At 41.8% G+C, this 27,500-nt stretch overlaps 1 protein-coding gene across 7 annotated transcripts in view; it reads left to right on the top strand.

The window, feature by feature from the left end:
• fbrsl1 (fibrosin-like 1) overlaps window positions 1–27,500 on the top strand; it is a 287,491-nt gene that overhangs the window by 52,807 nt on the left and 207,184 nt on the right. For 6 of the 7 annotated variants that reach the window (XM_058374974.1, XM_058374977.1, XM_058374973.1 and 3 more), the window contains exons 2-3: window positions 2,724–2,933; window positions 18,347–18,451. In XM_058374974.1, the coding sequence (XP_058230957.1) occupies window positions 2,724–2,933; window positions 18,347–18,451 (315 nt within the window). The remainder of the gene's footprint in view (window positions 1–2,723; window positions 2,934–18,346; window positions 18,452–27,500) is intronic. The other variant, XM_058374971.1, reaches the window with a different exon arrangement.

Below are 27,500 nucleotides of genomic sequence, written 5' to 3'. Positions count from 1 at the left end.
TAACACCGGGCCTCACCTCTGACTGACTGGAACTGTTACTGAGTTTAACATTTCCTTTCTTGTGTAAAGCGGAGCTGTGAGCGGATCGCAGTGATGACCTGAAAGCCCTGGTGCAGAGAGGACCATTAACACACTGTCCATTCATTATATTACATAATAATAGCTTCAGATGTCAAGTTCAATTAAGCGTATTAAAGCAGCATCTGCTGGAGACGAGGTTAACTGTGTGACACACTCTCCACTGACATGTTTATTTTATCCTCCGTCTGTGTGTGTGTGTGTGTGTGTGTGTGTGTGTGTGAATAATAGATGTAAAAATGTTCCCTTGAAGATTCTCAGTCATCTATATTCCTCTCATCTCCGAGCCATGAAGCTCCTCAGAGATTTCACCTTTGACCTTCTGTCTCAGTGGCTGTGTTCAATTTATTCTTGCTCACCCTCTAGGGGGGAAAATTGTCCCTCTCTACTGCATCATCCCTCCATCTCTACACACACACACACACACACACACACACACACACACATGGTTCTATTGCACTGTTCTCTCGGTGTCTTGTGGGAATTAAAAACAAATAAGCTACATGTCATGCTAGCCACAGGTTCTGTAAAAGAAATAAAGAGCCTGCATCATCCCAGTGTTTATTGTTTCTTCCTAAAACTAGCTGCATTGCTAGCAAATTCTCTAACACTAAGTGTACCTTCATCCTTACGGACACTGCATTGCTAGCTAACGGTATCCTTAGCTTGCAGACTTGATTGTTAGTGAGTCTCTAGCTGATGACCTCTGACCTCAGGTCTTCTCCCCACAAAGAGGGGAATATTAGTGATGAGAAGAACGAGGCTCAACACTGAGAATACCCAGGTTCCTGACGTGAGGAACGTGAGCGTCAGTATTGTCTTATATGACATGAAAAATGGAACGTATCTCTTACATGTGATTAGCAGTGTGTGCTTCATTCTAATTATTATTATTATTATTATTATTATTATTATTATTATTAAGTGTGTCATGTTTATGAAGGTCGTTATTTCCTGCTGCTCACTCAGTGACAGGTGTGTGTGTGTGTGTGTGTGTGTGTGTGTCAGAGCGTCTTTAGTGTGAGGTGATGTAAACACAACTCTCTGTGAGAGTTAATTAAAGGTGTGTGTTAGCGTTGACAGCTCAGTCTGCTAACTCTCTCTCTCACACACACACACACAAACACACACAGTCACTGCGCTGTAAATCATTAGTAAAACTGTTCGCGTGTACAATTTACATACCAGTAAACAGATTTAAATACAGAGCAAGGAATGAAGTCATTTCCTGTTTCATGATGGCGACGAATCCAGATCTACAACAGCAGAATGCCTGTGAATATTAATGAGCGCTTGATGAATATTAATGAGTGTGTTATAGCAGCAGCTACACTGTGTTTAGATCATGTTTTGTAGGAATGATGAGATTATCATCAACTTTAATATTTGCTGCTTTAAAAAATATATTCATACATTTTGCTTCTTTTATTTTATTTCTTTATTTATTTTATTTAAATGTTAATTTTCCGTCATAAAGATTCACCATAAAAGCCTCAGACACACGGCGAGGTTCTCTACTCACTACAGCTGTTCACTACATAAGGTATAAGAGGCTGTGGACCCTAGCTTTGGTTGACAGGAGAAGCCCCTCCCACTAACGTTTTCAGAATCGGTTTTCTGTGTGAATGAATCGACTCCTTTGATTCAGCTGAGTGAATCAGATTTCACCAGGATTCTGTTTTTTTTTTTTTTTTTTTTGGCTTTGGAAAACTATTAAAACAATAAAAAAAAGTGGGCGGAGCTAATCTTGGGTAAAGCTTGTATAGGCTCTGACCCCACCAATCAGAGGGCTTATATCACTCACCCCTCCCACTCAGCTTTTAGTAAAACTACACAGTGAGAAAGCTAACCTGACAAGAGATGCTAACAAAGCAAGAAATGAAAAAGCTAACCAATTGAGTAAAATATAACCTAGCTAGTGAAGAGAAAGCTAAATCAGAAAGTAAAGTGTAAACTTGCCTACCCAGTGAAAGCTAATCTAGCGAATGTAAGCTAACCTAGCAAGTAAAGTGAAAGCTAACCTAGCGAGTGTAAGCTAACCTAGCAAGTAAAGTGAAAGCTAACCTAGCGAGTGTAAGCTAACCTAGCAAGTAAAGTGAAAGCTAACCTAGCGAGTGTAAGCTAACCTAGCAAGTAAAGTGAAAGCTAACCTAGCAAGTGTAAGCTAACCTAGCGAATGTATGCTAACCTAGAAAGTAAAGTGAAAGCTAACCTAGCGAGTGTAAGCTAACCTAGCAAATAAAGTGAAAGCTAACCTAGCCAGTGTAAGCTAACCTAGCAAGTAAAGTGAAAGCTAACCTAGCGAGTGTAAGCTAACCTAGCAAGTAAGTAAATAAGTAGCAAGTAATGCCATAAATTTACTCCACAGTGAACGCTAACCAAGCTAATCAAGCAAAAGTTAACCTAGCGATATAAAGTGAAAAAAAGGACTAGCAAGTAAAGTATAAGCTAATATCTAACGAGCGTAGCTACTGTGTAACTCTATAACTGTGGCTAACGCGGTCTCAGACACAGGGCTGTCAATCAAGCTGCTCATTAGAATATTAGGCCCTGCCCACTGGACCCATCTCAGATCAGTGTGATCAGTAATTCAGCTGCAGTTTATCACATTCTTTTCTCCTGGTTTTTTTTTTTTTTTGGTTCAGCAGAGGAACGGCTCAGTGAAGCTGAACGGCAGCAGGAAGGAGAGGAGGTGGGGGACAGCAGCCGCTGTTAAACGACAGAAACCAGCGGAGGAGGAAAAGGAGGAGGAAGTGAAGGATGAGGTGGAGGAAAACGGCTTCGACCTGCCCAACAACACGGAGCACACGCAGGAGAGACTGCTGCAGAGAACCTACTCCAACAAGAACAAACGGGTCAGTGTGTGTGTGTGAATCCTCAACACCCCCCCCTTTAACAACACACTTAACACAGGTGGCTGAAGTGCAACTCTGTGATCTCATGATTCAATGATTCACTGTGACTGATTCATTTAGGAATCATTTCAGTGCTTCAAGTCAATACACCTTTTAAATCATCACAGAGACTTCATTCGATTAGAATTCTCTGGAATAAATTCAATACAAACAACTCAGTGAAGTCTCAGTATCACCAAGATTCAATTCAAATCATATCATCATCCTTGTTGGGTTTGATTAGGATTCTCTGAGAAGTGATTCAGTGTTATCGGTTCAGTGAAGTCACAAATATCACCAAGATTTGATTCAAATGTGAATATTGGTCCAATGTAAATGATTCACTGAAATACTAGATTGTAGTATGATTCTTTGGGGAATTAATTATTGTTCTGATTTATTGTAAATGGCTCAGTTAAGTATTAAATATCCAGAAATTATGTTTTGATTCAGATCATTTTTCAGTGGAAATGATTCAGTCAAGTCTCAACTATAATGATTCAATTAAATTTAAATTAAATCTTTATAGATTACATTTATTTTGGGAAACAGTTCATGGTTTTGATTAACTGAAAGTGAAAGATTCAGTCACAGTCTCAAATCAAGTCAGTGTAACTGATTCAATGAAATATAAAATATCACCAGTTTGATTCAGATTTTTTTGATAAATGACTCATTTTGATTCAGTGTAAACAATTCAGTCTCAAATATCATGATTCTTTTTGATAAATGATTTACTGGTTTGATTTAATGTAAGGAATGCAGTGAATTCTCATGATTCATTGTGTTTTGATGAGATTGGGATTTTTTCAGGACACAATACTGTGTTTTGATTCAATGTAAATGATTCAGTCTCGTCTCGAATATCATGTTTTTGTTTTGATTGGATTAGGATTGTTCGGAAAACTATTTAGTGATTTAATTTTTTGAATACATTTGATTTAGTTTAAATGATTCAGAGGAGTACCAGATATTAGCATGATTCAATTCGATTTAGATTCTTTAGGAAAATTGTTTCGATGTTTGATTCACTTTCAGATTCACAAAAATGTTTTCACTGTAAATGATTCATTCATGTGTCAGATATTGCCATGATTTGATTCAGATAGGATTCTTGATTTGGCGTGAACGATTCAGGTCTCAGTTTTTCACCATAATTTGATTTGATGAGTAAACTTTTGAAAATTAATTATTGTTTTGATTCACTGTAAACGATTCACTTTCATGATTTGATTCGACTGAATCGTCTCTTTTCCCATCGACGCACTTTCTCTAATGCAGCTTTTTCATCATTTAGTGTTTATTGTGGCAGTTTGGCCTGTTCCTGTAGTTAATTGCATGAAAACCAGTTTTCCTGCAGATGGCACACACACACACACACACACACACACACACACACACACACACAGTCCCTGATAGAGGAAGGAGGGAAAGAGAACGAGTGTAATTGCAGAGCGGAAGACGCGGCACAAAGTGGCCATCTGGCTCTGTGTGTGTGTGTGTGTGTGTGTGTGTGTGTGTGTGTGTGTGTGTGTGTGTGTGTGTGTGGTGTACAGGGACACACACTAATGAAAGAGCTCTCGAATTGCTGCTTGATTTGCTCTTGTGAGCTGCAGTAGAGACACACACACACACACACACACACACACTAAAATAAAAGCATCTCTCCAGTGTGTGTTGAAGCCGTTGCTGATTTGGGCTTCGACCCAAACGCTAGCGCACAGTTTCTGTCTCCGATGTCGGTTATTTGACGTTGAAGTGTTTATGTCTCAGTGTCATTTACCCATAATGCACTGCAGCTGAACACACATCAGGTTTAAACTCCAGCATCGAGTGTGTTGAGTTTCTCGCGAGTCTTCTAGCTTTTTTGGTGAACAAGAGAAACATATTTCATGCTAAACTGGTGGCTATAAGTTTCTGTTTGTTTTTAGCTACGTTAGCGCTGTAGCGGATCAGACAGGAATCAGCTTTTCACTAATCCTCTCTGTTTTGGAGAAAAGGTAAAAAAAAAACAAGTTGTAACTGTCCATAATCTTCATCACACATCACTTTTTACTGCGTAGCAAAAACTAAGAATTATACAACATAATAAACTAGCGTCACTGTGACGTTAGACACAGAAATATTTAGATTTAAAAGTTTAAATAAATAAATAATATTCTAACAAATCAGATGTCTGAATATGACTGAATTATTTTTTAGTGATTACATTTATTAATCAATTAATTTCATTAGTTTTTTATTGATTACATTTTTTATTAATTAATTTAAATTATTTTTTATTAATTACATTTACTTATTATTTAATTAAACGTATTTATTTAGTCATTTTTACATTTTTACAGTAATTCATTATTTTTAGTAATGACATTGTATATATTATGATAGAAATATATATTGATTTAAAATAATCAATATAAAATAACCAAAAATTAAGTAACTATTAAATATTAATAAATAATTAAATATTAAAAAGATTTTAAAGCAGCACATTATTTAAAAAATGTGAAAAGAATTGTACTTTTTAATTTAAAAAACTACAGAAATAAATTATTCAATGTCTAAAAATGTCATTTTAAAATGAATTAATTAAAAGTGAATTTTACTGTTAACTGTGTTGGTCAGAGGTTGATTGATTGATTGATTGATTGATTGATTGATTGATTGATTGATTGATTGATTTGTTAGTGCTTTACTCACTGATTAATTTTTGTATTCATTACAAACCCAAATGTTCATGTCTATTTTTAAGACCTTTACATGTCTCACATTTATAAACCTGTAGCTGGAGTCTTTGTCAAGGTGATGGAGTGACTCCGCCCCCAGAATCCAAATAGCACCAGGTTTTATTCCAGCAGCAGTTCACACACACACATACATGTACACACACGCTCACACACAAACACACAGACAGACACACACACACACTTAGATATATATACACACACACTCACACACTTATATACACACACAGACACACACACACACACTTATATACACACACACACACACTTATATACACACTGACATACAGACACACACACACACACACACTTATACACACCCACACATACACACACACTCAGACACTTACATTCAGACACACACACCCGTGTATATATATATACGTATATATATATATACTCACACACACACACTCCTCTCTCTCTCTCTCTCTCTCTCTCTCTCTCTCTCTCTCAAATGCACCCACACACACATACATACACTCTCACTCATTCATTTACTTACTCACTCACTCACACACATATACACACACACGGAGGCTGCCTGGGCTGCAGGATTATCGTTCTGCAGATCTTTGTCATTTCCTGCAGTTCTGAGGAAACACAATTACTGTGTGTGTGTGTGTGTGCGTTTGGTGGGGAGAGTATTAAATTCACAATTCACAATAATTACCTAACCTTGTATCATGGTTATTATTGCAGCTCAGGGCTGAAACCTCTCTGTCTGGGTCACACACACACACACACACACACAGTAGTAGTCATGAGTTGTGTCTCAAATCACACACTAAGACCTTATGCTTAAGACTGCTTCACTGTGACTGACACACAGAGGCCACGCCTCCTTCTGCACTTTACCTTTGTACACTTACATCTGAACACCATTAAAAGCCTCTTTTTCTACACACACACACACACAGCTTTATGTTCATTCCTGTATGATGTCACTTTGCAGCTTTAGTGTGTGGTGATGCAACGCTGCCACCTGCTGGCTGTGTGTGTGTGTGTGTGTGTGTGTGTGTGTGTGTTAGAGAGAAAGTGTATGTGTGTATCATCATGCCCCCTCCCACACACACACTCCTCTTATTCCATCTCTAATTTCGATGTGTATTATATATCCATATTCATATATTCACACATCCTGTTCATTTATCGGTCAGTATTATAACCTCCTAATTATCACCTCATGAATATTCATCATTATTCACGCCCACTCTTACCTTCTCCATGGTCTGCTCCACTGTCTGTACGTTACACTATACACAACACCGTGAAGAGGAAGGTTGTGTATTCCACAAGCTTACTAAAGACAACAATACACACACACACACACACAAGGGGATGAATACTATTCACAAAATGAAATGTTGGAGAAACAAAGAAAAATATACAGGAAAGATGAGATGTATGGAGGTTAATGATTTAATGCAATCTGAATTAAAAGCCCGTGTAGATCCACCAGGGGGCGCTGTGTGTGTGTGAATAACTCCGTGTAATGTGTTTGCAGTAATGGATGCTCCTGATATTGCCTCATAATGACTGCATATTTTGAGAGCCTGCTCTGTGTGTGTGTGTGTGTGTGTGTGTGTGTGTGTGTGTGTCCCTTCCTGACATGATGGATGATATTTCCCGATGATTGAATCACGGTGAAGTGTGTTCACGTCCTGCCGCTTTATTTAAAATTATTCACAAGCTCAAGGTCAAACCGCTCTGTCGGAAAGTGCGGGCGAAAAATCACTTTTTATTACACGTAAATTTTTAAACGGAATATCAGAGCGCCGAGAAGAGGTTCTGGGTGGGTTTTTTTGCTTTCTTTTTTTCCCCAACACACACCACATACCGAGCGCTACACACTCCGCCGCTTTAGCTGGGATTTTTCACGAGCCGGCGTCACGTTCCGGCGTTAAAGGAGCAGATCAGCAAAAAAACCCCATCTAACCTCCACATCCTCCCTGTTCTCACTAAACCATGCTAGCTGATTAGCTTTGATGTGTTTCTGCGCTGGTGCTACGACACTAACGTCACTAATTAATAAACACACAGGTTTAGCTTTAGCGTGTCTCAGTTAGAACGTTTTTACATAAGACGTTTCACATTAAAGTGTTTAAAAGATAAATATTTTCTCGGAACATTTGTTTCAGAAGATAAGTATTAGACAGTATAAGTATAATTTTACTATTTATTTATTTTGTATTAATTCATGTAAATTATTTTTCTTAATTACATTTATTTATTAATGTAAATTTATTTTTGTTAATTATTTTTATTAATTCATGTAAATTATTTTTCTTAATTACATTTATTTGTTAATTAATTAAATAATTAATTAATTAATTAATATATTGATATAAAATAATCATATATTAAATAACTATTAATTATTAATAAATAATAATTAAATATTAAAACGATTTTAAAGCAGCACATTATTTTATAAAATCTGAAAAATTTTGTACTTTAAATTTTTATTTAACTACAGAAATAAATTATTCAATGTTTAAAAATATCATTTGAAAATGTCTGAATGAATTAAAAGTGAATTTTTCTGTTAATTGTGTTGTTAAATCTTGCTGCATTGCTAGTGTCAAAAGTATCTGATTAGCTGTAAATTTAGCCACATCGCTAACTACAGTAGAATTCCTGCACAGTTAAACACCATTTCTGTTACTTCCATGTTTATATGGAAAATTAGCCACACTGCTAGCACTAGCTAAAATTCCTCAACAAAAGTTCAATGTAACAACCTTCATAATCCGCATGTTTCATGTTTATACAGACAATTAGCAGCTCTGCAAAGGTTCTGTAAACATAAGTCTTAGCCTACTGATCTTGATATTTAGACTTCATATGCTAAACTAGAATGAAATCTCGAAGGTTAGCAGTAAAACGAGCCACGTTGGCTGCTAGAGAAAAATCAACAGACTCCTGAGATTTACTCTTTGTATAAAAGTAACCATGCTAATGCTAGCTATACAATTTCTCATCTTCCTGGTAGTGTGTTTCATAATCATTAGCGTTTCTAGATATGCTAAATTATCAAAAGCTAAAAGAAAATATTTCATGAAACCGCTAATAAATATATACCTCGACTAGCTAGTTTGCTAGTATTAGCTAACCATTAAACCATTTTTTTAAACGTTATAGCTGCTGATCTCTCTGGATTTTTATTATTATTATTTAATCGACATGTTCAAATTTTGAGGTTTTTGTTTGGCTGCTAACACGCGACTGACCACAATGAGCACAAGTGGCTAGCTGAGTTGTTACCTTTGTGTTGCTACACAACAGAAAATAGATGATGGCCGCGTGTGTTTTTGTCTTAATGATGTAGTTTATTTCTGCTATTAGCCGTTAGCTTTATAAATACAGTAGCGAGTGTGTTGTGGTGTGGAAAATAAAAAAGATCAAATATTCAGTGATGTGTTTGAGGAATGTACGCTCTCGTAGTGAAGTGAGGTGTGTGTGTGTGTGTGTGTGTGTGTGTTATCTGTGTGTCACAAGGCGAAGTGTACACTTTCAGTGTCGCTCCTAATTTAGTGAGCTAATTAGCTAATTACTGAAGTGGAACTCAAACAAACAGATGTGGTGTTGTGAGCGCTGATAGTCGGGTGTTAAACACGCATTAATACCAAACACGCCATTTTCTCTCTCTCTCTCTCTCACACACACACACACACACACACACACACATGTAATTCTGTCTTTGTGGGGTTTGGATAAATAAACCTCTCTTGCATGTTGTGATTATTCTACTGTAAACAAACATGGGCGTGTGGGCGGAGCTATAAACAGTGCAGCTTACTGATTGGATAATCCAGGTTCATTTCTGGTTTATAATCTCATTTTCCCAACATTATGGTTGTTTGTGTGGACGTGTGGACATCATCGTCCCTGTGTTCTGTCTTTGGTTCCTGCGGCTTCATTTGAGTTGATTGTCGTCATTAAAACACTGACTGACTGTCTCAGTCTCTCTGGCCGTGTGGGTGTGTCTGTCTCTCTGCCTGTCTCTCTTTATCTGACTGTCTCTCTATATATCTGTCTCTCTCTCCTTATCTTTGTCTCTCTCTTACCATGTCTTCCTCTCTGACTCTCTCTATGCATGTTTCTTTCTATCTGTGTCTTTCTTTGGGTCTCTCTATCCATTTGTCTCTCTCTATCTGTGTCTTTGTCTATCAGTGTTTCTCTCTGATGCTCTCTATCTATGTCACTCTCTATCTGTCTCTCTCTGTATCTCTCTATCTCTGTCCCTCTCTAAGTTTCTCTCTCTCTCTCTCTCTCTCTCTCTCTCTCTCTGTTTCTCTATCTCTGTGTTTGTCTGAGTCTCTCTGTCTCTTCATCTGTGTGTCTGTTTGTGTCTCTTTATGTGTGTGTCTCTCTATCTATGTGTGTGTCTCTATCTGTGCCTCTCTGTGTACCCCTCTCTATTTGCATGTCTCTTTTTGTCTTTCTATCTGTGCCCCTCTCTATCTGTGTCTTACTGTGTGTCTCTATCCGTGTCTCTCTGTGTGTCTCTCTCTGTGTGTGTCTGGCTGTCTCTCTCTGTGTCTCTCTACCTGTGTGTCTCTTTCTATATGTGTCTCTCTATTTGTCTCTCTCTGTGTCTCTCTCTGTGTTGCTCTCTATCTATGTCTCTCTCTCTATCTGTGTCTCTCTGTGTCTCTTTCTATTTGTCTCTCTCTCTGTGTCTCCCTATATCTCTGTGTGTCTCTCTATCTTTGTCTCTTTGTACCTGTCTCTCTCTATCTGTGTGTCTGTTTCTCTGTGTGTGTGTCTCTCTCTCTCTCTGTCTCTCTCTGTTTTTTCTCAGTCTCTCTATCCATGTGTCTGTTTCTCTCTCTCTCTCTGTCTCTCTATCCGTGTGTCTGTTTCTCTCTGTGTGTGTGTGTGTGTGTGTGTCTCTCTCTGTCTCTCTCTGTCTTTTTCTCAGTCTCTCTATCCGTGTGTCTGTTTCTCTCTCTCGCTCTGTTAAAGTGCTTCATGTTAGCTCTATTTTTCTCTCTCTGCTTGTAATGTTGTTGTGTCTGACATTTTTGCCCTTCAGAGTCAGTGAGGGCTTGTTTTGTGTGTGTGTCTGTGTGTGTGTCTGTGTGTGTGTCTGTGTGTGTGTCTGTGTGTGTGTCTGTGTGTGTGTGTCACTTTTTTTCTCTCCTGATGAATTACGGCGACCCGTCGTCTCTCGGCAGCATTGATTAGCGATAATTGGAGGGAGTCAAAAGGCGAGAAGTGTCTCTAAATAAATTTTGGCGGCGTTAATTGCACGTTGGTGTGGCGGCGCGCGGCCCCGGGCGCACACGGCCCCGCGCTAATTGGCCCCCTTCAATGAACATAATTAGAGCGATTGTTAAGAGATAAAGAAAAGGTTTAACGAGCATCGAGGCTCTGTCACAGGGAAAGAGAGGAACATCACACAACTCCTCCTCCTCCCAGAGCTTCATCACACACACACACACACACACACATCAGTGCTTCATGTGTGTTCACCTTAATTAACACAGACGTGTGCTCACATGGATATTATCACTTTGCTTTGAGAGGTGTGTGAGAGGAGAGAAAGACACACACCTGCCCCTCCCCCCTCCGTTTTAAAACATTACCCATAATGCACTGCAGGCCGTGAGTCGATACACAAAGGAGTGAGTAATGCAGTAAAGTGAAAAGCTGGAAGGCTTGATGTGTTTAACAGCGTATCATTAACATCTGATCAAAACCGGTTCCGAGTAGAACCCTTAAGGAACTGTTCTGAACTGGCTACTGAGACATTCAGCGCTAAAGAACTGACCGCTTGTGTGTGTGTGTGTGTGTGTGTGTGTGTTCAGGTGTACAGTCGAATTAATAGAAAAAGTAGAAAAAAAACTGAACCCAATAAAAAAAATTCAGTAAACAAAGATCCAATAAATAGAATTCAGTGTGTAGAATTTGAGCGATAGAATTTAATAAATGAAACTCAGTAACTAGATTTTAATGAACCAGACTATCCAGTGAATAGAATTAAGTGAATAATCTTCAATAAACAGAATTCAGCGAGTAGAAATTAAATAAATTGAAAATGAGAAACACTCGCTAATAAAATGTAAAATGTCACAAAACTTTACCACAAACATGACAAGCAGAAAAAAATCTGAAGCTAAATGAAGCTAAGTACAGTTAATAAAGCTAACTGAAGTGAGATGTGGCTAAATCTAGTTAATAAAGCTAACTGGAGCTAAATGATGCTAAATCCAGCTACTGAAGCTAAACGAGGTGAAATCCAGTTAATAAAGCTAACTGAAGCTAAATAAGGCTAAACCCAGCTAACTAAGCTAACTGAGGCTAAATCCAGCTAATAAAGCTAACTGGAGCTAACTGAGGCTAATTTCAGTTAACTGAAGCTAACTGAAGCTAAAGCCTGCTAACTGAAGCTAATTAAACTAAACCCAACTAAACTAAGCTAACTGAAGTTAAATAAGTTTAAGTCCAGCTAACTGAAACTAAGAAAAACGTTGCCAGTTGTTCTGTAGTGAATGTTATTATTAGCGCCCCGTGCGCAGCATGAGACATGACTCCGCTGATGTTGATGTTCTGAGTAAATTCCGTGTGTTATTGTAGGATAAGTGATAAAATAAACACAGCTCCTGCTGCTGCACTTTGACCTTCACCTCAGTGAGTGTAGCTGTAGCGGTGGTGCGTTAGCGTTCCCCGAGGTGTTTCTTATAGAACCCGCTGTGAAGGAACCCTGTGACCTGTGGAATCTATTTTCAGTGTTAAGGTGGAAGGATTTCTCTTCGTTTCCGCTCTGGTCTTAAAGCAGAGTGAGGTTCTGCGCTTCAAATGCCGAACGCTAGCAGAAGCTGACTTAATGACGTTAGCGTAATTAGCATTATGCAGATGCTGATTAGCAAATGCTGAGCAGTGATGTATGTGTTGTCATGTTTGCATTTATTCAGGGTTTTTACAGGAATAACTAGCGCTAGCAGAAAATTAGCATAAAATAATAGCTGCGATTAAAGCAAATCATTACGGAGTGGAAAAATACTTTCGGAAAATCTCAAATGTTAAATACTGACAGGAAGCTTACTCGCTATCTGTGTTGCTATGCAACTGATGAAAATCATGCCCGCATTGTCGCTAAGCAACTGATACTATATTCACATAGCCATGATCACGGCTGGCTAAATGTTCTAGCTAGCATGTAGCCATTTAGTCTTTTATACATACGCAGTGAGACACAGAAACATCTGGAACGTTGACTTTTACCTCAGAAGTGTTGATTTAATAGTAAGAAAAGATTCAGAACTACTAAAACTAGTCTAAAATAACACCAAAATGCTATTACACTTAGCATCCACCGCTAGCACCGCTTCTGGTGTTTCAGCTAATCGTGCACTTGGTCACAGCTGACGGAAAAGTTCTCTTAATTAAAGAGAATGTAAGAGAATGAAATCCTGTCATAAAGAAGAAAAACGTAGCCTTGCGTGTTAAATCTAGCTAGCTTTGTGATTAGCGGTGTGAAATGAAGTAAAATAATTTGGTAAAAAGGTGATGTTGAGAGTAACGCCATGTTTTAGCTATTACAATGCTAATCATGTTGTAAAGCTATGCTAGTGCCAAGCTAATGTTCACATAGCAACCGTTACAGTTCTAAATGTCATAGCGTACATCATGCTAAATGCTACAATGCTAAATTTATAGTGCAATGTGTGTAGAAATATTTAAATATATATATTATTAATTCATTAAAGTTATTTTAATATTATTTTAAAATTTATAAAGTTTTTAAACCTGGTCACACTGCAGCTCTCTCTCTCTCTCTCTCACACTCTCTCACACTCTCTCTCACACACACACAATTTTTCTCCCCACATCATTTGTTAGTGAGCTGCTACATGTTCACTTGACCTTCGGAACAAAACACACACACGCGCATGCAAACTTGTACACACACACACACACACACACACACACACAGACAGAGGGAAAAGAATGTTAGCCAAGGTCGTAGCCCGGCTCGTGTAGACAATCAGTCTTTAGAGCTGTTGTAACTTCCTGCAACTCTCAGCTCACACACAAACACACAAACACACACACACACACTTAATTAACTAATGCTTACTTATTGCTATTTAATTAATGCAATTTTACTGGGTGTAACATTAAAAATAACTTTTTTATTATAGATCCTAAGAGACTTTATGCCATTGCTCTCATGAAATACCAGATTCTGCCAATATTCATGAATATGCAAATGAGTAACCCGCCTACACCCTCCTGACATCACTAATCTCAGTAACATGACTAGCTAACTGCTTAGTGAACCGCAATCTAAACTAGCACACATTAGTTGAGATTTTGAGATGTTGTTTCCTTTCAGTGTTACCATAACAACCGCCATCTGTCCGTCGCTAACATTATCTTATTAGTGAATCATTTGTTGTTATCTGTTGTTTTTGTCATTTGTTATTTGTTGTTGTCATGTGACTCTGCTATTTGCATCTCAGTGGTGATCGGCGTGTATCAGAACCTCACGCGGGTCACGTGGTAAACGTGTTTCTAAATAATTTCTCATTTCACTTTAGATATAACGAGAGACGTTTCTTTGATCTGAGATCTCGTACATGCTAATTAAAATGAATATTAAAAGAGGGGGGAGGGGTGCAATTACTTTGTGCTAGAGAAGACGTGTAAAACCGGCGCTCCGCCGCCAACCCCAAGTTTCTCGCCTTCCGACGTGAAAAAAGCCTTTAATTAAATTTTAATTGAATTGGATTTTAATTGAATTAGAGGAGGAAGCGTCAGGATGTGGCGTTACATCAGGTGTCTCTTCAGAGTGTGAAAGTCACACGGAGGAAGAACCGTCGCAAGACGCGATAATAACTTTATACATTTCTGCAACACACACACACAAACACACACACACCGAGCTCCTTAATGCACTTACTAGAACTTCAGCCTTTCAAGGTAAGGGCCTCGTCCCAAATGCTAGTCTATTACTGGTGAGAACCATAACTACACATCACCTCATCCCCTGGGTTCTAGGGTTCTAGAGTTCTAGGAGTTCTACAGTTCTAGAGTTATATGAGTTTTAGAATTCTAGGAGTTCTACATTTCTAGGAGTTTAATGGTTTTAGGAGTTCTAGAGTTCTAGGAGTTCGAGGGTTTTGGGAGTTCTAGGAGTTCTAGAAATTCTAGAGTTCTAGATTTCTAGTAGTTCTAGAGTTCTAGAGAAGGTAAAATGACTCAGTTACAGTGACAGTTACTAAACTGAACACTAAACACTAGAACACTGAACTGACTAGTTTCTCCTCATTAGGTCAGTTATGAATTCTAGAGTCTTTAACCCTCCTCTTATCCTCACCCATACAACCATGTTTTGACCTTGTGGTCAGTTTAAACCTCCAGAATATCATTTTATTTTTGTTTTTTTGGTAAGGTCATTTATTTTTCTTCATTAAATACCTAAATAGCTTTTTACTTACTTAGCTTACTAGCAGGAACCCATTTGGGACGAGGCCTGCTGTTAAACAGCTAACATTCACTGGTTAGACGTCCATCAGGTAACGAGCTCTGAACAAATAAAGCTAGCAAGAAAAGTAAAATGTTCATTTGAACATTTCTAGCAAAAATGCTAACTAGTTTTTGATGGAACCATAAAATGGCTGAGGTACTAATAAGAACCCTAACAAGTGAGGAGTTCAGGTATTTGGGACAGAACCTTTATATAGACAACGTTCTAATGAAAACAGACCTAGAATATAGCAGACATGCTAATAAGAACCCTAACTAGCATGGACATGTCAGCCTTTAAATAGCGGGTGTTCACTTGTGGCGAATGCTGACGTTTGGGACAGAGCCGGCTGTCGGTGTTTCTACCACAGCGGGGTTTAATTCTCGAATCTGATTGGTCAGAAGGTGTGTGGTGTTTCTGTCTCATGCTTTAGCTCCGGCTGTGATGTGAACAACAGGTTTTTATTAATGTGTTAGTGTTTCCATAGCAACCGTTCATCCACAAGGCAGATGATGATCATAACCGAAGTGTAGTTACTGTTTATGGAAGGAGTCTCCAGTCTCAGAGAGGGAGTGAGAGGAAGAGGGAGAGAGAGAGGGAGAGAGTGATTATAAATCGCAGCTGTAAGTGAAAACAGGAAGTAACTAATAATATGCGTAATGTATTCTTTATTAATAGTAAACATTGTTAAATGTTTGTAGTAAGAGTGTAATAACACACTCCAGTGTAATAACACGCAGTCATTTGCTCCTTCTTACTTAGCGGCGTGTCTTTTGAATAAGTTGTATGTTAATTAGCTGATTAGCTAGCCGGGTGTTCATGCTAGCTCTAGATCGTGCGTTAAAGCTAGCTGTTAAATATGAGCTTCTTGATTTTAGTTGTGATCTGTTTCGATCCAGAGCATTCCAGACTACAAATAATTTTGCTGCGCTGGGTAAAGACACACCCGGGGCGGCGAATGCAGCACAGCTAAGTGCTGAACGCTACAGGAGGCTAACAGCAGGAGCGCGGTCCTCCAGGAGAATAGTAATGGTGATAATTTAATTTCAGCGTCTCGGTGTTGTAAAGAATAAGAGCTCGTCCTCCATGAAGACACAGATTTGTTTATTTTCGGAGCAGATGGTGCTGCTTCGGGCCAAAAAGATTTAAAAACGCAGGTTTTGCCTTGCAAATGAAGAGCGCTAGCTGAGCATGACGGCGTATTGAAATGTGCTTCATTAACATTCGCAACAATTTGCAAAACATGTTTCTACTTTCAGCACTAATAGAGAAGACAGGGATCAAAGTGTGTGTGTGTGTGTGTGTGTGTGTGTGTGTGTGTGGTTAAGATGAAACTAAAGGAATTAATATTAGCTACTGTTTGAATTTGCTTCATTAGCATTCATTAGCGTTAGCAAAACATGTTTCTACTTTCAACGCTAATAGAGAACAAAGTCATCAAAGTGTGTGTGTGTGTTTTAGCGTATTTAATGATCTTATTTGTATTATTAGATGAAGAGGTGCATGGTGGGAAATCCCTGTGGGATTGTGGGTAACCACACAGGGGGGCATGTGGCCTATTCGCCTTGTACTCGAGGTCGTGTCCCAAATCTGAAGAGTCAGCTTATAGTCTAGGGATTTATACAGAGTGTTTAGTGCAGTGTGTGTGGATTGGGATGAAGCCTGCTGATGGGGAGAGAGAGAGAGACTGAAAAAGAGAGAGAGCGAGAGAGGGAGAGAGAGAGAGACAGAGAAAGAGAGAGAGGGAGAAAGACACACAGAGAGAGAGAGAGCGAGAGAGAGAGAGAGAGAGAGAGACAGAGAAAGAGAGAGAGGGAGAAAGACACACAGAGAGAGAGAGAGAGAGAGAGAGACAGAGAAAGAGAGAGAGGGAGAAAGACACAGAGAGAGAGAGAGAGAGAGAGAGAGAAAGAGAGAGCGTGACAGAGAGAGAGAGAGACAGAGAGAGAGAGAGACAGAGAGAGAGAGAAAGAGAGAGCGTGAGAGAGAGAGAGAGAGAAAGAGAGAGAGGGAGAAAGACACACAGAGAGAGAGAGAGAGAGAGAGAGACAGAGAAAGAGGGAGAAAGACACACAGAGAGAGAGAGCGAGAGAGAGAGAGAGAAAATGACAGAAAAAGAGAGAGAAAGAGGGAGAGATAGAGAACAGAAAAGAGAGAGAGAGATAGAAAGACGGTCAGAAAAAAAACAGAGAGAGAATGTGTCTATTAAACTAGCTGGCTAATGCTACAACAACAGTTTGTCATTGTATTAGCTAAAAGCTAGCTAGCTATTTAAATGTAGCTAATATGTAAAGCTAATCAGCTAGCCGACTAGTGCTACACTGATTTGTTAAATATAAATAATTAAGTAGTTAGTTATTAAAGTGTAATGTAGAAAGCTGCAGATTAGCGCTCAATGCTAACTGTAATTACGCTTGACTAGCTCTGAGGTAGTCTTTGAGGTAAAAGTTGACGTTCCGGGTGGTTCCGTCTCATTTCCACTCCCACTATGTCTTTATAAACAGCTCCACTGCTACATGCTAGCTGGATAAATTGTTAGCCTGAGTCATTGGACAGCTTATGCTTTGTGTCTGTTTTTCAGTTGCCTAGCAACCATGTCCTGTACACACTAGTGTGAATGAATCTACAGTGTAGTGTACAGGGTGGTTGCAGGTCGATTTGGAACACAGCCCAAGAAAATAGAAACACTAGAAGTACAACTAAATCTCACCACACGACATTCTGTTTAGCGTTCTCCTTTTCATACATGAGGGGTTAAAGCGTGTGTGTGTGTGTGTGTGTGTGTGTGTGTGTGTGTGTGCTGGTCAGACCTCTTTAATTCGTCCCTGCTTGTGGCTGTAATTGATATTTAGCAGAAAGGTTAATTGTAACAGTGATCTGTTTTAATTAGAGGAGAAATGCACGGACCTGGCCTGCCCCTGGGAGTGCACACACACACACACACACACACACAGAGTCACTGGGCAGCTGGTCAGAATATCCTCTAGCTGTTGTTATTGTTCTATAATAAGTTAGGAATAAAAGATGACGGGTGGTGCTGCTGGAGGAATCCACTGCTCTGAGATGATTAAATCTGCTGTTATAGGAAACTAATCAACGCTTTCTGACCAATCACAATCCAGGGTTCAGTGTGTTTTTTTTCTTTGCAGTTTAAAAGTGTCCTCAATCAGACGGTCAGGTCAGTGATGGACACCAAAGTTCCTGATGTGAACTCTACAGCCAACCGGAGCAGTTCCAAGGACCGCCTCAGTGAGGTAAGCCCCACCCACTCTGAGCCTGTCATAGCATCATCCAGCGAGTGGTCGAGTTGCTGCTCAGGGCTGACCGCTGCTCTGTAATACTGAAAAGAAAAGAATAAACTCACCCGAGTTTATCGCTCACACTCGTCCAGTTAGCGTTATAAAATTCCAAAAGTTTATCTCCATTGTTTTTCTGTAAACGTTTACAAATTTTTATAACCAGAGAGAAATTTTGTACTCATCATGAAAAATGCTGATGATTGCTAGCTTTCTGACTTAGCTAGCTAAGTGCTGCCATGGAAACTTCAGGCTGCAAAGCCGTTACTGTGCTCAAAGCTTTAACAAAACATTAGATCAGGAAAGTGATTCGCTAATCGCATCTTGCTAACCTGGTGAGTAATGAGAACGCTAATTTGGCGAGGAAACTAAAGCACTAAAGCTAAGCTAGCTAAACTAAAGCACTAAAGCTAACTAAGCAAGACTCAGGAGTCCTCAGACAGAAGGGCTGTAAATCAAGCCACTCATTAGAATATTAGGCCACGCCCCCAGGCCTGCCTCAGATCAGTGACTCAGCTGCTTCTTGAGCGTTTTTTTGCGCCTAGTTTTTTATAGCTTAGTTTTTTAAAAATGAGTCTTAATGTGTTTTTCTTCATGATATTAAAATATTCGTTCATTAAGAGCCAGATTATTATTTTTTTTTTATTAGAAAGGTCAAACTCTGTGCCCTTGACATCATCAGGATGAAATGATCATGTAGTCGCAAACTGGAGGCATCAATCATCTGTAATGAATAAGTAATGGATAATTTCCCCTCAGGGATCCTTAAAGTGCATCTATCTATCTGTCTGTGTGTGTGTGTGTGTGTGTGTGTGTGTGTGTGTGTGTGTGTGTGTGTGAGACGCAAGCGGGGAGACCGGGGGTGTGGGGTTGGGGGGTGTGGGGGGGTGAAATAATAAGGCGATACGCCAGAGTAATGAGAATTTATGTCTAATTCCCGCGTGGCTCGTTTTAAATGAATCCTGAATATGCTTCTCTAACTAATGCCTGTCAAACGCCAGGCAAATTCACTCAGGCGGAGCGAGGGAGAGGGAAAAAAAAGACGAGAAGAGAGATGAGAGGAGGGGTACACGTCTCTCCGAACGGGCGATGAGGAGGAGGAGGAGGACGGAGCGAAGAAAAAGCTCTTAATGAAGAGATTAAATGCTCTGTTCCTGATGGAAATTAGAGGACGAGAGACCCATCAGGCTTTTATCATCCCTCTCTCTCTCTCTCTCTTTATACATCTCTTCCTCTCTCTCTCTCTCTCTCTCTCATACATCCCCTCCACCTCTCTCTCTTCATACATCCCTCTCTCTCTCTCCATACATGTCTTTCTCTTTCTTTCTGTCTATCTCTCTATCTATCTGTCTGTCTCTCTCAGTCTGTCGTTTCTTGCTGATTGGAGCAAAAAGGCTGCTTCTTTTTTTTTTCTTTAAAAAAATGAGAGAATCTGACAGGGCGAGAGAGAGGAGGAGGGGCGGCAGGATGGAGGCCGATAAAAGCCTGACAGTTTTGACAGTGAAAAGCGACAGAACGGAGGGAGAGAGAGAGAGAGAGAGAAAGAGAGAGAGAGAGAGACGGGGAAGAGGGAGGGCTGAGAGGAGTGAGGAAAATTGCAGGCTGCGCTGGCTGACAGTGTTGATCTGCCATTTCCCTCTAATCTCCTGCCAAAAGTAACGGCGCTAAGAAGCAGGACGCCGTGCCCACGTCGTTTGTACCTGTCCATCACACAGGGAGGAGAGAGAGAGAGAGAGACAGAGAGAGTCAGTCAGCACAGCGGCGCTAATGCTAACTCTGTAAACATGGCTGTGTTGTTAAAGCAGTGAAGTCTCTCAGAAGTCTCACGTCATTCGGTCCGTGTTCCAAATCTTCTGATGCGCACTCGTCCACTTCCCCTTAATTGAAGTTCCCTTAGACCTTCAGGACCAATATAAATTAGACGTGTTCCTCTATGCTCACGCTAGCAGGCAGGACGTCTCTTTATCGTCTTATCCTCACAGCTGATGAGGTTCTGTGGTCGCTGTACGTCACTTCTTATGCTAACTAATCAAACCCAAGACTTCATACTAGCTTTTGTTGCAGATTAGGTTAGCTAAAATGAACTAGCGACATGTGCTCACCAGTGTTAGCGACAATCTCTGCTACTTCCCCTGAGTTTTACTTTATTTCCTGTCGTCTTCTTCCTGTGGAGTGCGATCATGTTAGCTGATTTATCTGAATAGCTACTAAGCAAATCTACGATGTAGCAAAATGAATCAGTTCAGTTGAGGTGACTGGATTCACAGCTAGCTTGCTTCTAAGCTGAGTAACTGATTCAGTGATACACCAACTAGCTGGTTGGTGGTGCTTGTGGTGAGCTGGTATTGGAGGTGTTGGTGGAAGTGGAACATCGTAGTGCTGGTGGAGGTCATGGTGTAGGTGATGGTGGTGGAGGTCAGTGCTGGTGATGGAGATGATGATGGTGGTGCTGATGGTGATGGAGATGATGGTGGTGGTGGTGATGGTGCTGGAAGTGATGGTGGAGGTGGTGGCGATGATTGTGGTGGTGCTGGAGGAGCTGGTGCTGATGGTGATGGAGATGATGATGGTGGTGTTGATGGTGATGGAGATGATGGTGGAGGTGGTGGCGTTGATGGAGGTGGCGCTGGAGGAGGTGGTGCTGAAGGAGATGGTGGTGGTGGAGGTGGTGGCGATTATGGTGGTGGTGCTGGTGGTGGTGAGTGAAGGAGGGCAGAATGAGAACTGAACTGAACACAGGAGAGAGAGACTCTCAGTGGAGCTTCATTATTATTGGCTGGCTTCATGCTCGGTTGCTCCTGATTGGCTGCTATTCATGCGCAGCTCCGCCTTTTAATGTTCCTTCAGTCTGCAGTGAATAAAAGGTCTGGATGATGTGGACTCATCCCTCCTGCCTCATTAACCAGCCTCGGAGCCTTCACTCTCTCATAACCGACTTTCTCACCAGGTTACAGAAATGTGATTAGTGATGAATCTTTACTGCAACAAATAATAATAAACTTTTATTTAGATTTGTATATTAAAAATCAAAACATTTAACAGTTTGAAAATCGTCAGAAGCGTGGAGCGTCAGGGTGAAGCTCAGCGAGATCAGATTAAACTCCTCAGAACTTTCTGATTTTATCCGTTAAAACGTGAAAACGCTCGGCTCTTCGGCGTGCAGGCTGCACGTGATGAGGTGTTTTTTTTAAAAAACCGTATTAATTACATAAAACTACAGTTAACGTAGCGTTTTTTTACGGTGCTAGGTGAAGATAACGATCTCAGAGTGTGAATTCAGAATCCTGTCACTGTTAAACAACACCAAGTCCAGCGGCTTGCCCTGACCACACCGAATCTGTTTACTTACTTATTTATTTATTTATTTACTTACATATATTAAATTATAAAGCTTTCACAAAAAAGTTGTATTTTAGTTTAATGGCTGAACCAGATGAAAGCTCCACCCACTCTGAGTCACCAAATGGAAGCCCCGCCCATTCTGAGTCACCAGACAGAAGCTCTGCCCACTCTAATTCATCATGAAGAATATTGAAGGATAAAGAACAGATTGTTGTTAATAATAATGTTATTATCGTTGTTGTTATTAATAAATAACAGTATTATTATTATCGTTATTATTATTATTATTATTATTATTAAAAGGTGTTTTGGTGAGCAGTGAGCGAGTTCCTGTGTAAATAACCCTTTGCGTGGTCCGTGTTGCTGTAAACTCTTAAATCTGGCTGACGGTGACGTGACATCACTAAGTAGTGCGCACTACAGGAGGTGAGGGCAGGGTGCAGAGACTTATGAAGGCGAGACCGGAATGTGGCGGAATGTTCCTCTGCTCTCTCAGCCCTAAATCCTCATTATCATTTAAATAGAGCTCACTTTCTAGTCTGAATACCACCATGTGAATGGAGCGGGGCCGCGGGGAGGCTAATTCCACCAATCTGTGCCCCGAGTGTGTGTGTGTGTGTGTGTGTGTGACATTTACTGTATTCACTCTCTCTCTCTCTTTTAGATTTATACAGTGTGCAAAGGTGGTGTTGGGGTTTGGGGGATAATGTGGGGCACCTATATACCTGTATTGTTACCCTGGTGTGTGTGTGTGTGTGTGTGTGTGTGTCATGGGGGGTTAGAAAGTGGAATAGTGTTGATTCCCGCTGTGCTGCCTCACTGGTGTTCTCTAATTGACACAGAGGGGGCCGAGTGTGTGTGAGTGTGTGAGTGTGTGAGTGTGTGAGTGTGTGAGTGTGTGAGTGTGTGAGTGTGTGAGTGTGTGAGTGTGTGTGTGTGTGAGTGTGTGAGTGTGTGAGTGTGTGAGTGTGTGTGTGTGTGTGTGTGTGTGTAAGAGAGATTGAATTCTAGGCAAGGACGAAATTGGTGTAGCAGAAAAGTCTCGGTCAAACCCCCCTTCCTCCTCCTCCCCCTCCCCCTGAGACGTGGCCACAAATTGCCAATCGACAAAAAGTGGAAAGCGGAAAAACGAGGGAGAAAATGGAGGAAGGGAATAAATGAGTGCAGGAGGGAGGGATGGAGGGATGGAGGGAGTGATCTTGATCTCCAGTTCTGTAGTAATTCCTCCTCTGAGAAGAACCAACTATCAGGGAGCAAGACCTCCAACGTCCAATTAACATCCGCTCCAACTGTGCTGGGCTGACCCACCACACCGCGGCTAATCATCCTCCTCCTTTCCTCTCCTCCACTCATCCACTCCTCCACTCATTCCCTTCTCCACTCCTCCACTCCTCCACTCATTCACTCCTCCACTCATTCCCTTCTCCACTCCTCCACTCATTCACTCCTCCACTCATTCACTCCTCCACTCATTCACTCATTCACTCATTCACTCCTCCACTCATTCACTCCTCCACTCATTCACTCCTCCACTCATTCACTCCTCCACTCATTCCCTTCTCCACTCCTCCACTCCTCCACTCATTCACTCCTCCACTCATTCACTCCTCCACTCATTCACTCATTCACTCATTCACTCATTCACTCCTCCACTCATTCACTCCTCCACTCATTCACTCATTCACTCATTCACTCATTCACTCCTCCACTCATTCACTCATTCACTCCTCCACTCATTCACTTCTCCACTCATTCACTCCTCCACTCATTCACTCCTCCACTCATTCACTCATTCACTCATTCACTCATTCACTCCTCCACTCATCCACTCCTCTACTCCTCCACTCTTCCACTCATTCACTCCTCCACTCCTCCACTCATTCACTCCTCCACTCATTCACTCCTCCACTCATTCCCTTCTCCACTCCTCCACTCATTCACTCCTCCACTCATTCACTCCTCCACTCATTCACTCCTCCACTCATTCACTCCATCACTCCTCCACTCATTCACTTTTCCACTCATTCACTTCTCCACTCCTCCACTCCTCTACTCCTCCACTCCTCCACTCCTCCACTCATTCACTCCTCCACTCCTCCACTCCTCCACTCCTCCACTCCTCTACTCCTCCACTCTTCCACTCATTCACTCCTCCACTCCTCTACTCCTCCACTCCTCTACTCCTCCACTCCTCCACTCATTCACTCCTCTACTCCTCCACTCCTCCACTCCTCCACTCATTCACTCATTCACTCCTCCACTCATCCACTCCTCTACTCCTCCACTCTTCCACTCATTCACTCCTCCACTCCTCCACTCCTCCACTCATTCACTCCTCCACTCCTCTACTCCTCCACTCCTCCACTCATTCACTTCTCCACTCATTCACTTCTCCTCCTCCACTCCTCCACTCCTCTACTCTCCACTCTCACTCCTCCTCCACTCATTCACCCCTCCAGTCCTCCACTCCTCTTTCACTCCTCCACTCATTCACCCCTCCAGTCCTCCACTCCTCTACTCCTCCACTCATTCACCCCTCCAGTCCTCCACTCCTCTACTCCTCCACTCCTCCACTCATTCACTTTTCCACTCATTCCCTTCTCCACTCATTCACTCCTCCACTCCTCTACTCCTCCACTCCACTCATTCACTTTTCCACTCATTCACTTCTCTACTCATTCACTCCTCCACTCATTCACTCCTCCACTCATTCACCCCTCCAGTCCTCCACTCCTCTACTCCTCCACTCATTCACCCCTCCAGTCCTCCACTCCTCTACTCCTCCACTCCTCTACTCCTCCACTCCACTCATTCACTCCTCCACTCCTCTACTCCTCCACTCCACTCATTCACTCCTCCACTCCTCTACTCCTCCACTCCACTCATTCACTCCTCCACTCCTCTACTCCTCCACTCCACTCATTCACTTTTCCACTCATTCCCTTCTCCACTCATTCACTCCTCCACTCCTCTACTCCTCCACTCCACTCATTCACTCCTCCACTCATTCACTTTTCCACTCATTCACTCCTCCACTCATTCACTCCTCCACTCCTTCCCTTCTCCACTCCTCTACTCCTCCACTCATTCCCTTCTCCACTCATTCACTCCTCCACTCATTCCCTTCTCCACTCATTCCCTTCTCCACTCATCCACTCCTCCACTCATTCCCTTCTCCACTCCTCTACTCCGACACTCATTCACTCCTCCACTCATTCACTCCTCCACTCATTCCCTTCTCCACTCATTCACTCCTCCACTCATTCACTCCTCCACTCATTCACTCCTCCACTCATTCACTCCTCCACTCATTCCCTTCTCCACTCATTCCCTTCTCCACTCATTCACTCCTCCACTCCTCTACTCCGACACTCATTCACTCCTCCACTCATTCCCTTCTCCACTCATTCACTCCTCCACTCATTCCCTTCTCCACTCATTCCCTTCTCCACTCATTCCCTTCTCCACTCATTCACTCCTCCACTCCTCTACTCCTCCACTCCACTCATTCACTCCTCCACTCATTCACTTTTCCACTCATTCACTCCTCCACTCATTCACTCCTCCACTCATTCCCTTCTCCACTCCTCTACTCCTCCACTCATTCACTCCTCCACTCATTCCCTTCTCCAATCCTCTACTCCTCCACTCATTTACTCCCCCTCTCCTCCACTCCTCCACTCATTCCCTCATTTCTTCCTCCACTCCTCCACACCTATCCTCTCCTACTATCCTCCACTCCTCCTCTTCATCCTCCCCTTCATCCTCCTCCATTTCCTCCTCCTCTTCATCCACTTCCTCATCTACCTCCTCTTAGTCCTCCTCTTCCTTCTCTGTCTTTTCAGCCTCCCAGAATAAATTAACACCACGTTTACCCCCTGTGTTGTTGTTGTTGTTGTTGTTGTTGTTGTTGTTCCATGAGATGGTGTGACCATGTGAACCCCAAACAACACTAACACTCTGAAACACTGAATTGAAAACAACAACATCCTGAAAAACATGAAACACTACACTATAAAATAACAACAAAAATGAAGAGAACCATTAAATCCCCCAAACACACACACACACACAACTACACAACTGTGATAGAGAGAGTGGAAACTATCATTTTGATTTTTCCTTTTTTATTCTGTGTGTGTGTGTGTGTGTGTGTGTGTGTGTGTGAGAGAGAGAGAGAGAGAGAGAGAGAGAGAGAGAGAGAGATTATAAAGGTGAAGGTGAGCAGGTTGGAGAGGTGAAGTCTACACCTTATAAAATATAGAAAAAAACTTTTCTATAACACACACACACACACACACCTCCAACTCACACACACACACACACACCTCCAACTCACACACACACACCTCCAACTCACACACACACACACCTCCAACTCACACACACACACACACACACCTCCAACTCACACACACACACACACACACACCTCCAACTCACACACACACACACACACCTCCAACTCACACACACACACCTCCAACTCACACACACACACCTCCAACTCACACACACACACACACACCTCCAACTCACACACACACACCTCCAACTCACACACACACACACCTCCAACTCACACACACACACCTCCAACTCACACACACACACACACACACCTCCAACTCACACACACACACACACACCTCCAACACACACACACCTCCAACTCACACACACACACACTGTTTTACATTTCTTCAGCAGTGTGACAGAGCAAGTCAAATATATGACCCTGAGCACCAATCTGTCCAGAGAGAGAGTGTGAGGTGGTGTGTGTGTGTGTGAGTTGGAGGTGTGTGTGTGTGTGTGTGAGTTGGAGGTGTGTGTGTGTGTGTGTGTGTGAGTTGGAGGTGTGTGTGTGTTGGAGGTGTGTGTGTGTTGGAGGTGTGTGTGTGTGAGTTGGAGGTGTGTATGTGTGAGTTGGAGGTGTGTGTGTGTGAGTTGGAGGTGTGTGTGTGTGTGAGTTGGAGGTGTGTGTGTGTGTGAGTTGGAGGTGTGTGTGTGTGTGTGAGTTGGAGGTGTGTGTGTGTGTGTGTGTGTGTGTGAGTTGGAGGTGTGTGTGTGTGTGTATGGGAGTTGGAGGTGTGTGTGTGTGTGAGTTGGAGGTGTGTGTGTGTGTGTGTGAGTTGGAGGTGTGTGTGTGTGTGTGTGAGTTGGAGGTGTGTGTGTGTGTGTTGGAGGTGTGTGTGTGAGTTGGAGGTGTGTGTGTGAGTTGGAGGTGTGTGTGTGAGTTGGAGGTGTGTGTGTGTGTGAGTTGGAGGTGTGTGTGTGTGAGTTGGAGGTGTGTGTGTGTGAGTTGGAGGTGTGTGTGTGTGTGTGTGTGAGTTGGGGGTGTGTGTGTGTGAGTTGGAGGTGTGTGTGTGTGTGTGTGTGTGTGTGTGTGAGTTGGAGGTGTGTGTGTGTGTGTGTGTGTGTGAGTTGGAGGTGTGTGTGTGTGTGTGAGTTGGAGGTGTGTGTGTGAGTGAGTGAGTTGGAGGTGTGTGTGTGTGTGTGTGTGAGTTGGAGGTGTGTGTGTGTGTGTGTGTGTGAGTTGGAGGTGTGTGTGTGTGTGTGTGTGTGAGTTGGAGGTGTGTGTGTGTGTGAGTTGGAGGTGTGTGTGTGTGTGTGTGTGAGTTGGAGGTGTGTGTGTGTGTGTGTGAGTTGGAGGTGTGTGTGTGTG

This window comes from Hemibagrus wyckioides, linkage group LG22, assembly GCF_019097595.1.
Source record: "Hemibagrus wyckioides isolate EC202008001 linkage group LG22, SWU_Hwy_1.0, whole genome shotgun sequence".
Classification (NCBI taxonomy): domain Eukaryota; kingdom Metazoa; phylum Chordata; class Actinopteri; order Siluriformes; family Bagridae; genus Hemibagrus; species Hemibagrus wyckioides.
The sequence above is the reverse complement of the archived record's forward strand: the minus strand, read 5'-3'. Positions and strand labels throughout refer to the sequence as shown.